The sequence below is a fragment of the Lissotriton helveticus genome, chromosome 6 (assembly GCF_964261635.1).
Source record: "Lissotriton helveticus chromosome 6, aLisHel1.1, whole genome shotgun sequence".
Taxonomy (NCBI): Eukaryota; Metazoa; Chordata; class Amphibia; order Caudata; family Salamandridae; genus Lissotriton; species Lissotriton helveticus.
The window spans coordinates 2108993283-2109008106 of record NC_136067.1 but is presented as its reverse complement, the minus strand read 5'-3'; the positions used below and the strand labels follow the sequence as shown (position 1 = coordinate 2109008106).

The 14824-nt window shown below is 47.4% G+C and overlaps 1 protein-coding gene across 1 annotated transcript; it reads left to right on the top strand.

Annotated features, from left to right (window-relative positions):
* Positions 1–2470: 2470 nt before the first annotated feature.
* LOC144763067 (uncharacterized) lies at positions 2471–13806 on the top strand. Its single transcript, XM_078648369.1, has 2 exons — positions 2471–5117; positions 13775–13806. The coding sequence occupies exons 1-2, from the start codon at positions 2471–2473 to the stop codon at positions 13804–13806; spliced, it is 2679 nt and encodes an 892-aa protein (XP_078504495.1).
* The last annotated feature ends 1018 nt before the right edge of the window (positions 13807–14824 follow it).

Genomic DNA, 14824 nt, shown 5'->3' with positions numbered 1-14824 from the left:
GTAATTCCTGTGTCTGCTTCAGCTCACATTGTCTCACTGTAGCCCTGCTCATCGTGTCTCGGCTCCCCATGCCTATGCATCCTGTGCGTCCCCAGTCTGTCTCCATGTTCATCCTATCATTACAACCTCCGGCTATGTTCCATTAGTCTGTGCACAAACCTACTAGTTACAACCTGGAATTTTCTCTTTATTCTGCTTGTTGTGGACCCCTAGGGATAATTGCACCAGATTCATAGCAGCCACCCAACAGGGTGTTAAAAATCAGGTAAAATTAGCACCATCATACTGCTTAACGTTATTAAATATCCACAAATAAAATAATCAGGTGACTCTTATTCTCTTGGGTTCAATATGTCCATACCCAGCATTTCCCTTTATGTAATAATGTATTCTTGTTGTGTCCTTAATAACTGCATAGTATTCATTTGCTAAAACAAATCCAGGATTGCTTTAAAATGTATCCCAGTAAGCCTCATACGCCAGAAACACAATCAATACGCTTGCTTGTAAATTAATTGTAAATCACACAATTGCCATCACATCCATCCACTACTAAACGCATAAGTAAAACATATTTATATTTACACTTATCGCTCCAACAAATGCTATACCCATTGCATTGCAAATGCTTGTTCTTTCTTGATGTTGTGCAGCATTGGGAAAGCCTCTATGTCTAAAAGGTGAGACTTCTTGACTTTGCTAATGTGTGTTTATTGTGGTTGTAAACCTCCTTTTTCTTGTGTAGCTCTGGTCAGAGCCTCTGATCTCTGGAGTTACACTATGTGAAAGATGCTCAGAATATTGTCTGGGTCCGATCACGGGCTCTTATAGTATAAAGGACTCCCTTGCAGCAATTGATTATATTTCCCGCTGTTATTGTGATGCTCTTTGTTGTGTGGTCCATTCACTGGAAAAGGCTCTGTTAAACCTGACAGCCTTAGGGTGGTCTTTCTCCAACTTTTTTCCTGCCTCCCTCCATTTTCTGTGCTAGTTTTTGCTGGCCTTAGGATGCTGCACCTGTTACCACTGCTAATCAGTGCTAACATGTTTGTGCTCTCTCCCCTAAACATGGTAGCATGGGCTCATACTCAGTTGGCATATTTAATTTGCTTATGTCCCTAATAAAGTGCATTACATGTGCCCAGGGCCTGCTAATTATTGCTACTAGTGGGCTGCAGCACTGACCGTGCAACCCACATATGCAGCCTGAAATCATGTCTGAGGCCTTCCACTGCAGTGCCTGTGTGTGAAGTTTACTGCCACACCAACTTGACATTTAAAGCTACTTGCCAAGCCAAAAACTCCCCTTTTTACATATGTCTCCCCTAAGGAAGGCCTTGGTAACCCAAAGGGCAGGACGCTATACTATGTTTTACATGTTCTGGTTGTGACAAAAAGCTAAATTACTTTTTCACTGCTGTAAGTCCTACTCCTCTCATTGGCTAGAACTGGGAATTCCTCAGAATACCTTTAAGCTGTAATTCCTGATTGGAAAGGAGTAGCCTTTTCATGTTTTATATCTTTGCAATGGTAATGAGAAATCCTCTTTACTGGTAAAGTCGGATTTAACATTACTATTTTAGAAAAGCTACTTTTCTCTGCTTGTACTGCTCTTTGTGCCTTACAGCCTGACTCTAGTACACGTCTGGGCTAGGAGACCAACCCTTTTGTGTATTCCTTCTAGAGAGCCACAGACACTGCAAGGGTTGGGTGTGATTTAGCACATATCTGCATCCCAATGGGTCTTTCTGGGCAGAGGGGAGGAAGGGGCCCACTCTTACCCTTCAGAGTGTTGTAGACTGACCGCATACAAACGAATGATAACTCACTTTGGTAGTCTGGAGTGAGTGCTGGGAGTGAAAGAGATACTGGTGCACGTCAAAACCACTCTATTGCATCTTTACATTGAAAGTGTAATCTAGAATTTCTTCAGTGCACTTGTCTATGTGGTCCATTAAATGTCTCATTAAATGCCAATAGATTTTCGTGATGGACCTACCATTTAAGCTTCTCCAGTGTTTTTTTAAATATATTTTTCCAACAGGTGAAATAAAGTAATGAACAAAAAAGGTGAAAGCATTAAACATCACTTGTGTAGGAAGTGATGTAAAAACTGTATACCTCGAAATTTCTTCCCTTGAAGGCTAATGCCTCGCCAAAGTCTTTTTCTACAGCAGAAAACCCAAACTGCCCAATGTGGTCTGTACTTGGCTCCTAGGGATCACCTGATATACATTGACGAAATAACACACTGACATACTGAAGCAAGTCTGATAAGGTTCTCACTACGAAAGAAGAGCTAACCTGGATCAGAAAGAACACACAGAAGAGAAACCGTATGAATATCTAGAAAGTGACAACGCATTTATTAGGGAGAGAAAGAGCAAGTGCAACATCAGAAAATAATACTGGAGAAGAAACATATTGATGGACTGACTGTGGAAAAGTTTTCTTTGCAATGAAAGACCCAATGCAGCATCAGAGTGTCCATGTAGAGGAGAAACCATATAAATGTACAGAGTGTGACAAATCATTTAAAAGAAATGGAGAGCTAAAGCGCCATCAGATAATCCACACTGGGGAGAAACCATATAAATGTACAGAGTGTGACAAATCATTTAAAAGAAATGAAGACCTAAAGCTCCATCAGAAAATCCACACTGGGGAGAGATCATATCAATGTACAGAGTGTGACAAATCATTTAAAAGAAATGGAGAGCTAAAGCTTCATCAGAAAATCCACACTAGGGAGAAAGCATATCAATGTACAGAATGTGAAAAAGCATTTATAACAATTGTAGAGCTAAAGCGACATCATAAAATCCACACTGGGGAGAAACCATATAGATGTACAGAATGTGACAAAGCATTTGTAACAAATGGAAAGCTAAACCGACATCAGAAAATCCACACTGGAGAGAGATCATATAAATGTACAGAATGTGTCAAATCATTTAAAACAAATGGAGAGCTAAAGCTACACCAGAAAATCCACACTGGGGAGAAACCATATAAATGTACAGAGTGTGACAAATCATTTAAAGGAAATGGAGAGCTAAAGTGCCATCAGAAAATCCACACTGGGGAGAAACCATATAAATGTACAGAATGTGACAAAGCATTCATTAGAAAGTCACTTCTAATGGAACATCAGAAAATCCATACTGGGGAGAAAGCATATCAATGTACAGAATGTGAAAAAGCATTTATAACAATTGTATTGCTAAAGCGACATCATAAAATCCACACTGGGGAGAAACCATATAGATGTACAGAATGTGACAAAGCATTTGTAACAAATGGAGACCTAAAACGACATCAGAAAATCCACACTGGAGAGAGATCATATCAATGTACAGAGTGTGAAAAAGCATTTATAACAATTGTAGAGCTAAAGCGACATCATAAAATCCACACTGGGGAGAAACCATATCAATGTACAGCATGTGACAAAGCATTTATAACAAATGGAGAGCTAAACCGACATCAGAAAATCCACACTGGAGAGAGATCATGTCAATGTACAGAATGTGACAAATCATTTATAACAAATGGAGAGCTAAAGTTACATCAGAAAAACCATACTGGGGAGAAACCATATCAATGTACAGAGTGTGACAAATCATTTAAAAGAAATGGAGAGCTAAAGCTACATCAGAAAATCCACACTGGAGAGAAACCATATAAATGTACAGAATGTGACAAAGCATATGTAACAAATGGAGAGCTGAAGCAACATCAAAATATTCACACTGGAGAGAGACCATATCAATGTACAGAATGTGACAAAGCATTTATATCAATTGGAGGGCTGAAGCGGCATCAAAAAGTCCACACTGGAGAGAGACCATATCAATGTACAGAATGTGAAAAAGCATTTATAACAAATGGAGAGCTAAGGCAACATCAGAAAATCCACACTGGGGAGAAACCATATAGATGTACAGAATGTGACAAAGCATTTGTAACAAATGGAGACCTAAAACGACATCAGAAAATCCACACTGGAGAGAGATCATATCAATGTACAGAGTGTGAAAAAGCATTTATAACAATTGTAGAGCTAAAGCGACATCATAAAATCCACACTGGGGAGAAACCATATCAATGTACAGCATGTGACAAAGCATTTATAACAAATGGAGAGCTAAACCGACATCAGAAAATCCACACTGGAGAGAGATCATGTCAATGTACAGAATGTGACAAATCATTTATAACAAATGGAGAGCTAAAGGTACATCAGAAAAACCATACTGGGGAGAAACCATATCAATGTACAGAGTGTGACAAATCATTTAAAAGAAATGGAGAGCTAAAGCTACATCAGAAAATCCACACTGGAGAGAAACCATATAAATGTACAGAATGTGACAAAGCATATGTAACAAATGGAGAGCTAAACAGACATCAGAAAATCCACACTGGGGAGAGATCATATCAATGTACAGAATGTGACAAAGCATTCATTAGAAAGTCACATCTAATGGAACATCAGACAGTCCATACTGGGGAGAAACCATATAAATGTACAGAATGTGACAAAGCATATGTAACAAATGGAGAGCTAAACCGACATCAGAAAATCCACACTGGGGAGAGATCATATCAATGTACAGAATGTGACAAAGCATTCATTAGAAAGTCACATCTAATGGAACATCAGAAAATCCACACTGGAGAGAAACCATATAAATGTACAGAATGTGACAAAGCATATGTAACAAATGGAGACCTAAAACGACATCAGAAAATCCACACTGGAGAGAGATCATATCAATGTACAGAATGTGAAAAAGCATTTATAACACTTGTATTGCTAAAGCGACATCATAAAATCCCCACTGGGGAGAAACCATATAGATGTACAGAATGTGACAAAGCATTTGTAACAAATGGACACCTAAAACGACATCAGAAAATCCACACTGGAGAGAGATCATATCAATGTACAGAATGTGACAAATCATTTATAACAAATGGAGAGCTAAAGGTACATCAGAAAAACCACACTGGGGAGAAACCATATCAATGTACACAGTGTGACAAATCATTTAAAAGAAATGGAGAGCTAAAGTTACATCAGAAAATCCACACTGGAGAGAAACCATATAAATGTACAGAATGTGACAAAGCATTCATTAGAAAGTCACATCTAATGGAACATCAGAAAGTCCACACTGGGGAGAAAGCATATTGATGTACAGAATGTGAAAAAGCATTTAGAACAATTGTACAGCTAAAGCGACATCATAAAATCCACACTGGGGAGAAACCATATCAATGTACAGAATGTGACAAGGCATTTATAATCAATGGAGAGGTGAAGTAACATTAGAAAATCCCCAACATCAGATAGTCCACGTAAGAGAGAAACCCTATGAACGTGCATATTGCAACAAGACATGTATTACTAGGCAAAGATAAATACTTCATCAGAAATTCCACTCTGGTGAGAAACGATATGGTTGTACTGAATGTTACTTAGCAATTATTACAAAGCGTAGTTTAAAAATACATCAGTATGTTCACACATGAAAGAACCCATATAATTGTACAAAATGTGACAGCATTTATTTCAAATGGAGCGTGACCATTCAACTGCACCGCATGTGACATGGTATTTTATTATAAAGGGAGAGTCAAAGCAATATCAGCATCCACACTGGGCAAAAACCACATGAATTTATAGAATGTAACAAGGGATTTATTACAAAGCAAAATGTAATACAAGATCAGGAAGTTAACACAGGGGAGAAAACATATGTATGTACTGAATACCACAATGCATTCATTATAAATGGAAAACTTAAGCGACATCCGAAAATCTACATGGCAAGAAAGCCAATGTATGTACAGAGTTTAATAAAGTCTTCCACAGGAAGAATAAGCTAATGTAGCATATACAAATCCACACTAGAGAGAAACCCTATTAATGAATAGAATGTGACACAGGATCGATTACAAAACAAAATGTAATATAGCAGAATGTTCACACAGGAGAGAAACTCAATAAATGTATTGAATGTGACCATGCATTCATAAATGGAGAGCTAACTCGGCATCAAAAGTCAACCCTGAAGACCGCACTGTATTTCGCCAGGCATTTATTGACAAGGGAGAGTTAAAACCGCATCAGAAAGTCCCCACTGAGAAAAATCTATATGAATCTACAGACTCAATCAATCAATGGGTATTGAGCGTGGCAAATCATCAGTGAAGTTCTCAAGGTGCTGGGTGAGGAGTTGTTGTCCTGAGTGGCCGATCAATTGAACAGCCAGGTCTTGACCTTTCCAGATTCAGTGGTGAGGCAAATCTCAGGCGCAGGGTGGGTTCATTCCAGGTCTTTGCAGCCAGGTGGGAGTAAGAGCGACCTCTGTTCCTTGTGCCTTAGACTCTGGGAGTTTAAGCTAGGAAGAGGGAGGCGGAATGCATGTGTCTTGCGGGGAGCCATCAAAAGATCTTGCAGAGCATGCGCATTGGGAGGAAACAGATGGCGGAGATCATGTTGATTTGCTTCTCCATAGAGAGCTTGTTGTCCAGGACAGTGCTGGATTCACAGGCATGGTCAGTAGGGGAGGGGAAGAAGCCAGGTTCTGCTCACTACCATGCGTTGCTTCAAGGAGATGCATGGTTACTGAAGATGAGGACTTCTGTCTTGTCCGTGTTCAGTTTTAGACAGTTGTGCTTCATCATGAGAATCCAGTCAGGATCCCCTACGGACTTGGCTCCTCCTAAAATTCTTAGGAACCATGTTCACCTCCTATGGAACTACATAGGCAATCTGGCTTCCCTTTCCTTCCAAGAAAGACAGGTGCCTGAGGAATGGAAACTCGCCCAGGTAGTCCTGATTAAAAAGAAGGCTAACCTGAGTATCTCCCACCTGGATAACCTTAGGCCCATTTCCCTTCTACCGTTCTGTGCCAAAGTGGTGGAAAAATTGGTCAATAACCAGTTGGTTAAATTTGTGGAGGATAACTATGTTCTACACCCCTCCCAATCTGGTTTTAGGGCGGAGCATTCTACAGAAACTGCCCTCCTTTTCTCCACAGAATTGCTCCGCCAGAAAGTGGATGAAGGACAGACCGCCGCCCTGATATTGCTGGACTTGAGTGCGGCATTTGATACTTTATCGCACTCTAGACTTCTTGCCCGTCTGAGCGAGATGGGAGTTACCGGGCTGGCGCACGAATGGTTGGTCTCCTTCCTGGCGGATAGAAAATTCCAAATACACTGTCCCCCCTTCAGATCCACGCCTCGAACTTTAAAACAAGGGGTCCCGCAGGGTTCCATTCTCAGCCCATTGCTGTTTAATCTGTATAAGGAACCCTTGGCCAGGATGGTGGAATCTTATAGGGTGGACATCGTATCATATGCGGATGATACGCAACTGGTGGTTACTCTATCTCACAACCCAGTTGAGACGGCAGATAATTTTTCTGCCTGTCTTGTGGCACTGGCAGCTTGGATGAAGTGCAATTGCCTCCGCCTGAACGGGAATAAGACCGAACTTCTTGTGATTGGTTCCTCCCCTTCAATCTGGACATCAGCCTGGTGGCCCATTGACTTGGGTCCTACACCCACCCCTTCTGATAGTGTGACGAACTTGGGTGTTCTCTTGGATCCCAATCTCTCATACTCCCAACACATAGGCAAGATGGCGGGGAAATGCTATGGCATACTGAAGGTCCTGCGCAAAATCTTGGATCTCTTACCTATTACAGAAAGGAAAACCTTAGTCCATGCCCTGGTCACGTCCCATCTTGATTATGGGAATGCCCTGTTTTGTGGCCTCAGTAAAAAGGGACTGAACCAGCTGCAATGTGTCCAAAATGCGGCGGCCAGGCTTGTCCTAAAGTTGACGAGGAAGTCCTCGGGAAAACGCGCGTTACAGATCTTGCACTGGCTCCCCATGTGGGAACGCATCCGGTTCAAGGCCATGTGCATTAGTCATCGTATTGCACACGGCAAGTGCCCGGCCTACCTCCATAGGATGTTAACTATTTATTGTCCAAAGCGCCTTTCAATCAAGACATTTATAGAGCGCACTACTTACCCGGAGGGTCTCAAGGCGCTTGGGGGGGGGGGGGGGGTGCTGCTACTGCTCGAACAGCCAGGTCTTGAGCTTCTTCCTGAAGGAGAGGTGGTCTTGGGTCAGGCGCAGGTCGGTCGGGAGGGAGTTCCAGGTCTTGGCGGCCAGGTAGGAGAAGGACCTTCCTCCTGTTGTCGTTCTTCGGATGCGGGGGACGGCGGCGAGGGCGTGACTGGCTGATCGGAGGTGGCGTTTGGGAGCGTAGAAGTTGATGCGGTTGTTGAGGTAGCTCGGGCCTTGATCGTGTAGGGCTTTGTGTGAGTGGGTGAGGAGACGGAAGGTGATTCTTTTGTTGACGGGGAGCCAATGCAGGTCTCTCAGATGTCCGGAGATGTGGCTGTTTTGTGGGATGTCGAGGATGAGTCTGGCTGAGGCGTTCTGGATCCGCTGGAGTCTCTTCTGGAGCTTGGCGGTGGTTCCGGCGTAGAGGGCGTTGCCGTAGTCCAGTCGGCTGGTGACGAGGGCCTGGGTGACCGTCTTCCTGGTCTCGGTGGGGATCCACCGGAAGATCTTCCGTAGCATGCGCAGGATGTTGAAGCATGACGAGGAGACGGCGTTGACTTGTCTGGTCATGGAGAGGGAGGAGTCCAGGATGAAGCCCAGGTTGCGTGCGTGGTCTGTCGGTTTGGGTGCGGTGCCCAGGGCGGGGGGCCACCAGGAATCGTCCCAGGCGGAGGGCGAGGAGCCCAGGATGAGGACTTCCGTCTTGTCTGAGTTCAGTTTCAGGCGGCTGGTCGTCATCCACTCGGCTACATCTTTCATCCCTTCGTGAAGGTTGGCTCTGGCGGCGGCGGGGTCGTTGGTCAGGGAGAGGATCAGCTGGGTGTCATCGGCGTAGGAGATGATGTTCAGGTTGTGTTGGCGTGCGATGGCCGCGAGGGGGCTCATGTAGACGTTGAAGAGGGTGGGGCTCAGCGAGGATCCTTGAGGGACGCCGCAGATGACTTCGGTGGCCTCTGACTTGTACGGTGGTAGACACACTCTCTGTGTTCTTCCGTCGAGGAAGGAGACGATCCATTCCAGTGCCTTCTCCTGGATCCGACGTTGCTGAGGCGCTGCACTAGGGTGCGGTGGCAGACAGTGTCGAATGCCGCGGAGAGGTCTAGGAGGATGAGGGCCGCTGTTTCTCCGTTGTCCATCAGGGCTCGGATGTCATCGGTGGCAGCGATGAGGGCGGTCTCGGTGCTGTGGTTGGCTCGGAAGCCAGACTGTGAGGGGTCGAGGGATCCATTCGTCTTGAGGAAGGTGGCCAGCTGTTTGTTGACGGTCTTCTCGATGACTTTGGCTGAAAACGGGAGGAGCGAGATGGGGCGGTAATTCTTGAGTTCGGTGGGGTCCGCTGTTGGTTTCTTTAGTAGAGCGCTGAGTTCGGCGTGCTTCCAGCTCTCCGGGAAGGTGGCGGTGTCGAAGGAGGTGTTGATGATGTCCCGCAGGTGGGGTGCGATGACAGCGTCGGCCTTGTTGAAGACGTGGTGAGGGCAGGGGTCGGTCGGAGATCCGGAGTGGACGGAGTTCATCATGCGGACGGTGTCATCAGTGCTGATCGGAGTCCAGGCGCGGAGGGTGGTGGTGGGCGGCGTTGCTGCGGTCGTGGCGTGCGTTGGTTGAATGCTGAAGCTGTTGTGTATGTCCGCGATCTTGTTGTGGAAGTAGGAGGCGAGGGAGTTGCAGAGGTCTTGCGATGGGGTGATGTCGTTGTTTCCGGCGTTGGGGTTGGAGAGCTCTTTCACGATGTTGAAGAGTTCCTTGCAGTTGTGTGCGTTGTTGTCCAGCCGGTCCTTGAATGCAGTTTTCTTGGTGGCGCGGATCAGTTGGTGGTGCTTCCGGGTGGCAAGCTTGAGGGTGGTCATGTTGTCCGGTGTTGGTTCCCTTCTCCAGACTTTCTCGAGGGCTCGGCAGTTCTTCTTGGAGCTCTTGAGTTCGTCGGTGAACCATGGGGCTTTCTTGCTGCCGGGTCTGCTGGGCGGGGTCCTCAGAGGGGCGAGTTCGTCCGCGCAGTTGCTGATCCACTTCGTGAGGTTGTCGGCGGCCTGGCTGGGGTTCGCTGAGCTGGCGGGAGGGTGCTGGCTCAGGGAAGCGGCGAGCTGGTCGGCTGTGATCTTGTTCCAGCTTCTTCGGGCAACCTGTTGCTGGTGGTGGTGGATCGTCGTTCTTCTGAAGGTGAAGTGGACGCAGCTGTGGTCCGTCCAGTGGAGTCCTGTGGCGTGGCTGAAGGCGATGTCTTTGCTGGATGAGAAGACGGCGTCAAGTGTGTGTCCGGCGAGGTGGGTGGGGGTGGACACCAGCTGCTTGAGTCCGAGGTTGGCGAGGTTGTCGAGCAGGGTGATGGTGTTGCGGTCGCTGTTGTTCTCCAGGTGGAAGTTGAGGTCCCCCAGGAGGATGTAGTCGGCGGAGGGGAGGGCATGCGGGCTGACGAAGTCGGCGAAGTCCTCGCTGAATTGTGTGCGTGGTCCCGGGGGTCGGTAGATCAGGGTGCCTCTGAGGGTGGTCTTCGGGTCGGTGTGGATCTGGAAGTGCAGGTGTTCGGCGGTGGTCAGGGTGTCGTCGGTGTTGGTCGTGATGCGGATGGTGTCCCTGTGGATGATGGCGATGCCTCCTCCCATCTGGTTGGCGGTGCGGTCCCTCCGGGTGATCTTGTAGCCCTCTGGGATGGCGATGGCGATGTCGGGTGCTGAAGAGTCGTTTATCCAGGTTTCCGTGAGGAAGGCAACGTCAGGGGCTGTGGTGTCGAGGAGGTTCCAGAGTTCGATGGCGTGTCTGTGGACGGAGCAGGTGTTGAGCAGGATGCACTTGAGGTGGTTGCTGCTGGTGTTCGGCTTGGCGGGTGCTGGTGCGAGGCAGGTCCGGATGCAGGTGAACTTGCAGGCGTGGCAGCTGAAGGGTCCGTGGGTGCGCCTCGGGGTGGCTCGGTAGCATCCCGGGATTCGGCCGGCGTTGAGCGCGTTGAGGGTGGCGGCGGTGTACGTCCGGCGGGTGGGGTCCTCGACGGCCAGGGGTCCTGGCCCTGGGCGCGGTCCTGGTGCGGACGGGCGTAGACGGGCTTACCTTTGGCGCACCTTCGGCGCTCAATCGGTGCTCCCGCTGCGCGCGTCCGCTGCGCGGTCGCTCTGGGGACGTCATAAGAAGGGAGCCGGTCGGGAGGGTCTGCGGGGACGCGGGAGCGCGAGCCAATCGGCTGTCGGGGGGGCGGGGCCATGGGCTGGGGCGGCGGGAAAAGCTGGTGTGGGCTCGGCGGCCCTCGGGAGGCTGGGGCGGCAGGAAAAGCTGGTGTGGGCTCGGCGGCCCTCAGGAGGCTGGGGCGGCGGGAAAAGCTGGTGTGGGCTCGGCGGCCCTCGGGAGGCTGGGGCTGCGGGAGCGTCAGCAGGCACAGGAGCGTGGGGGTGACCAGCCTTTTGAGATCTATGGGCAGTATGCAGTTTTCGATACCCCGCATTTATAAAGCACGGATGGGTGTGCGTTCCTTCAGGTTTTTGGCCAGCAAACATTGGAACGAACTCCCTATTGAGTTGCGGATGGAACCGTCGGAAACCAGGTTCCGGCAGAAACTGAAGACCTACCTGTTTCCTGAAGTTTAGTATTAATTCAGGGTTTCTCCTCCTCTTCCCTTCTCCTTTTCATGGTCTGATTTTTGTTTGGAGTCGTGTTGGAATGCATCCTAGCGCAGAGACGCACTGTCTTTAGTGTATTCAGGCGCTTAATAAATGTTTTTATTATTATTATTATTATTATTATCCAGTCGGTGATGTTGGCCGTGCACCTATGTAAGTTGTCTCTGGAGGTAGTGAGGTGGATCTAGTCAGTATAGATCACCTTCAGCCCATGCGAACTGACAATGTTGGCTAGGGGTGTCATGTAAGTGTAGGAGAAGGGGGGCTAGGCTAACGAAGGATCCTAGTGAGGTACTGCAAATGATGTCCTTGGGTTCAGGAGTTGGGCGGGAGTCTGAGTTTTTCTAGTGAGGTAGGAGGTGATCCATTTGAGGGCATTTCCTTGGATTCCGATGTGGTGGAGCTTGTCGATCAGGATTTGGTGCGAGACCATGTTTAAGGCCGCTGAGAGGCCAAGGAAGATGAGGGCTGCAGTCTCACTGAGGTCCAGGAGGGCACTGATGTCATCTATGGCTGCTATCAGGGCGGTCTCTGTGCTTTGATTGGCTCGGAAGCCAAACTGGGAGGAGTTCAGGAGGTTGTTGTGCTCCAGGTGTCTGGTCAGCTGCCTTTTGATCAACCCCTCGAAGACTTTGGCTGGGAATGAGAGCAGGGGTATCAGTCAGGAAATCTTCAGCTGCTCTGGGTCTGCTGAAGGTTTTTTCAGGAGGGGTTTCACTTCTGCGTGTTACCAATCTCCCGGGAAGGAGGCCATTGTGATGGATCTGTTCAGTGGATTTGTGAGCTCTAAGCTTATCGCCTTGCTCCGGAGGTTAAAGATAACGTGGGGGCATGAATCAGTGGGTACACCAGAGTGTATTGACTTCATTGTGGAGGTGGTGTCTTGTGCGATGAGGAGGTCCCAGGAAGTGGCCGGAGGTCGGAGTTAGTGTCAGTGGGTGTGAGGAGGTTGAGGCTGTCACTTGCGGAGAGCTGAGGTTCAAAGTCCCTGTAGATGACGGCGATCTTCTAATGGAAGTAATCAGCAAGCATGTCGCACAGATCCCAGAAGGGAGTTATGGTATTCTCAGTGGACGCATGGTTGCTGAATTCCCTAACGATGGTGAAGAGCTCATTGCTGTGGTTTGAGCTGAGCTCTATGCAGCATGTGACAGCACTCTTCTTCGCTTCTTTAAGGAGAAGGTGGTAGAGGTTGATCGATGTCCTGAAGGTGGTGTAGGAAAGCCCAACCGGGGGAGAAACCATATAAAGGGCCAAGGGTATGCCCAGACGTGGGTACCGAGCTCACTGTGCACTGGATTCAAGCTGACTGATGAGGGGTGATACCCCAAAACCGGTCCCAGGATGCTTGTTTCAGGTCCAGGGAGTACCTGGCTTTGCAGTTCGAGCTGGACTGTTCCCATGAGGAGCAGGGCCAATGGTTTGCATATGGCAAGGTCTAAACTGGTGTGGCATGGGGAGCAAAAGAACAGTGGATTTAAACAAGATCTCTTGACTGGGAGTGAATGTTTGATTTATTCCGAATTCCGTCTATCATTTGTGCTTCTTTTGGTTACATATATAAGCACAATACAAATTTTAAACCAGCAACAAAATGCAAGAGACATTGTATCAATGTTAACAACTCTATGCCCGCATACTTAGATTGAGGTGGTCTGCGATGTCACTGCTGGTTGTGGTGACGGGATAACACATCCAGTGTTGTGTCCTGTTTACAAAGCTGACTCATGGTCACTAAGCAGCTTGGCAAAGCCCGTTTCCTGATCCGGAGTTTACTATAATATTGTCATGACAAAGGCAATCGCTCTATACCACGCTCCTCTCCGACTGGGCTACCACCAAGTAACAATGATAAAAACCATAATACTACTGAACTGTATGGGCCCATGTGGTAACCGAAGAGCCACATTGGGAAGTATACAAAAATAAATCCTCAGTCCTTGAATGGACAGAAGGGGCAATTGATAGGTCAGTGTTTCACCATTCTGAAGACATCGATACTTGGATAGAGGCTATAAAAAAACTGGTCGCTTCGCTTTACTTGTTTATGAAAGGCTAACTGTTAATTCCACAGCGATCAAGGCTTCAATCAAGCAGGATTTATAAAGCACGGCTAATCGCCCAATAGGTTATCCTGGTGATTGCAGGTCCTGTAGGCTTATTCGAACAGCCAGGTCTTGAGTGCTGTTTGACTTGGCCCTTTTCGCAGGGTTATCCTCAAACTTTTTGCTTCTTCCTCCTATTTTTTCCTGACCTGTTGTTGTTGGTTTTAGGACTGTGGGCACTTTACCACTGCTAATCAGTGCAAAAGTTCTTATGCTCGCTGTGTAAATTGTTATTATGATTGGTTCTCCCTTATTGGCATATTTTTATTTACTCGTCAGTCCCTAGTAAAGTGCACTGGGTGTGCCGGGGCTGGTAAATCAAATACTACTAGAGGGCATGCAGCACTGATTGTGCCACCCACATGAGTGGCCCTAAAAAGATGTCTCGGCCTGCCACTGCGTAGCCTGTGTGCAGTTTGCTAACTGCCATGTCGATTTGGCAAGTGCACCCACTTTCCAGGTCCTAACCTTCCTTTTTCTTACATATAGGACACTCTTATGGTATGCCCAAAGTACCCCCCTGGGCAGGGTGCAGTGTATGCGAAAGGTAGGACATGTTCTGATGTGTGCAACATATCCTGATAGTGAAATACTGCCAATTTAGTTTTTCTCTATTGAAAGGCAATCTTGCTCCTTAGGACAGAATGGGGAATGCTCTGTAACATTTTACAAGCATGTCTTCCCATAGGATAAGATGGAAAAATAACGTTTAGGCTCTCTGAACTTAGAATTTAATAACACATCTTTTTACTAAAGATGGTTTTTAAATTGTGTATTGACTGTCTGGTTTTGGCGTGGCAGGGACTGGGGAAGTGCATTCTCTCAGACGGCCACCGGGGGGAGGGGCCTGATGTGTGTCCTGCCTTTCCTGAATGAGTCAGGGGTGGGCTGAATAGACCTGGGCTGCATTCAGAGTAGGGGGGAGTAGTTCTCACTAGCACCCGAGTAGGCCCGGTCTACATTTAGAGTGGTGGGAGAAGATTCCCCTTACACCTGAAAAGGACCTGTCTGCCTTACAC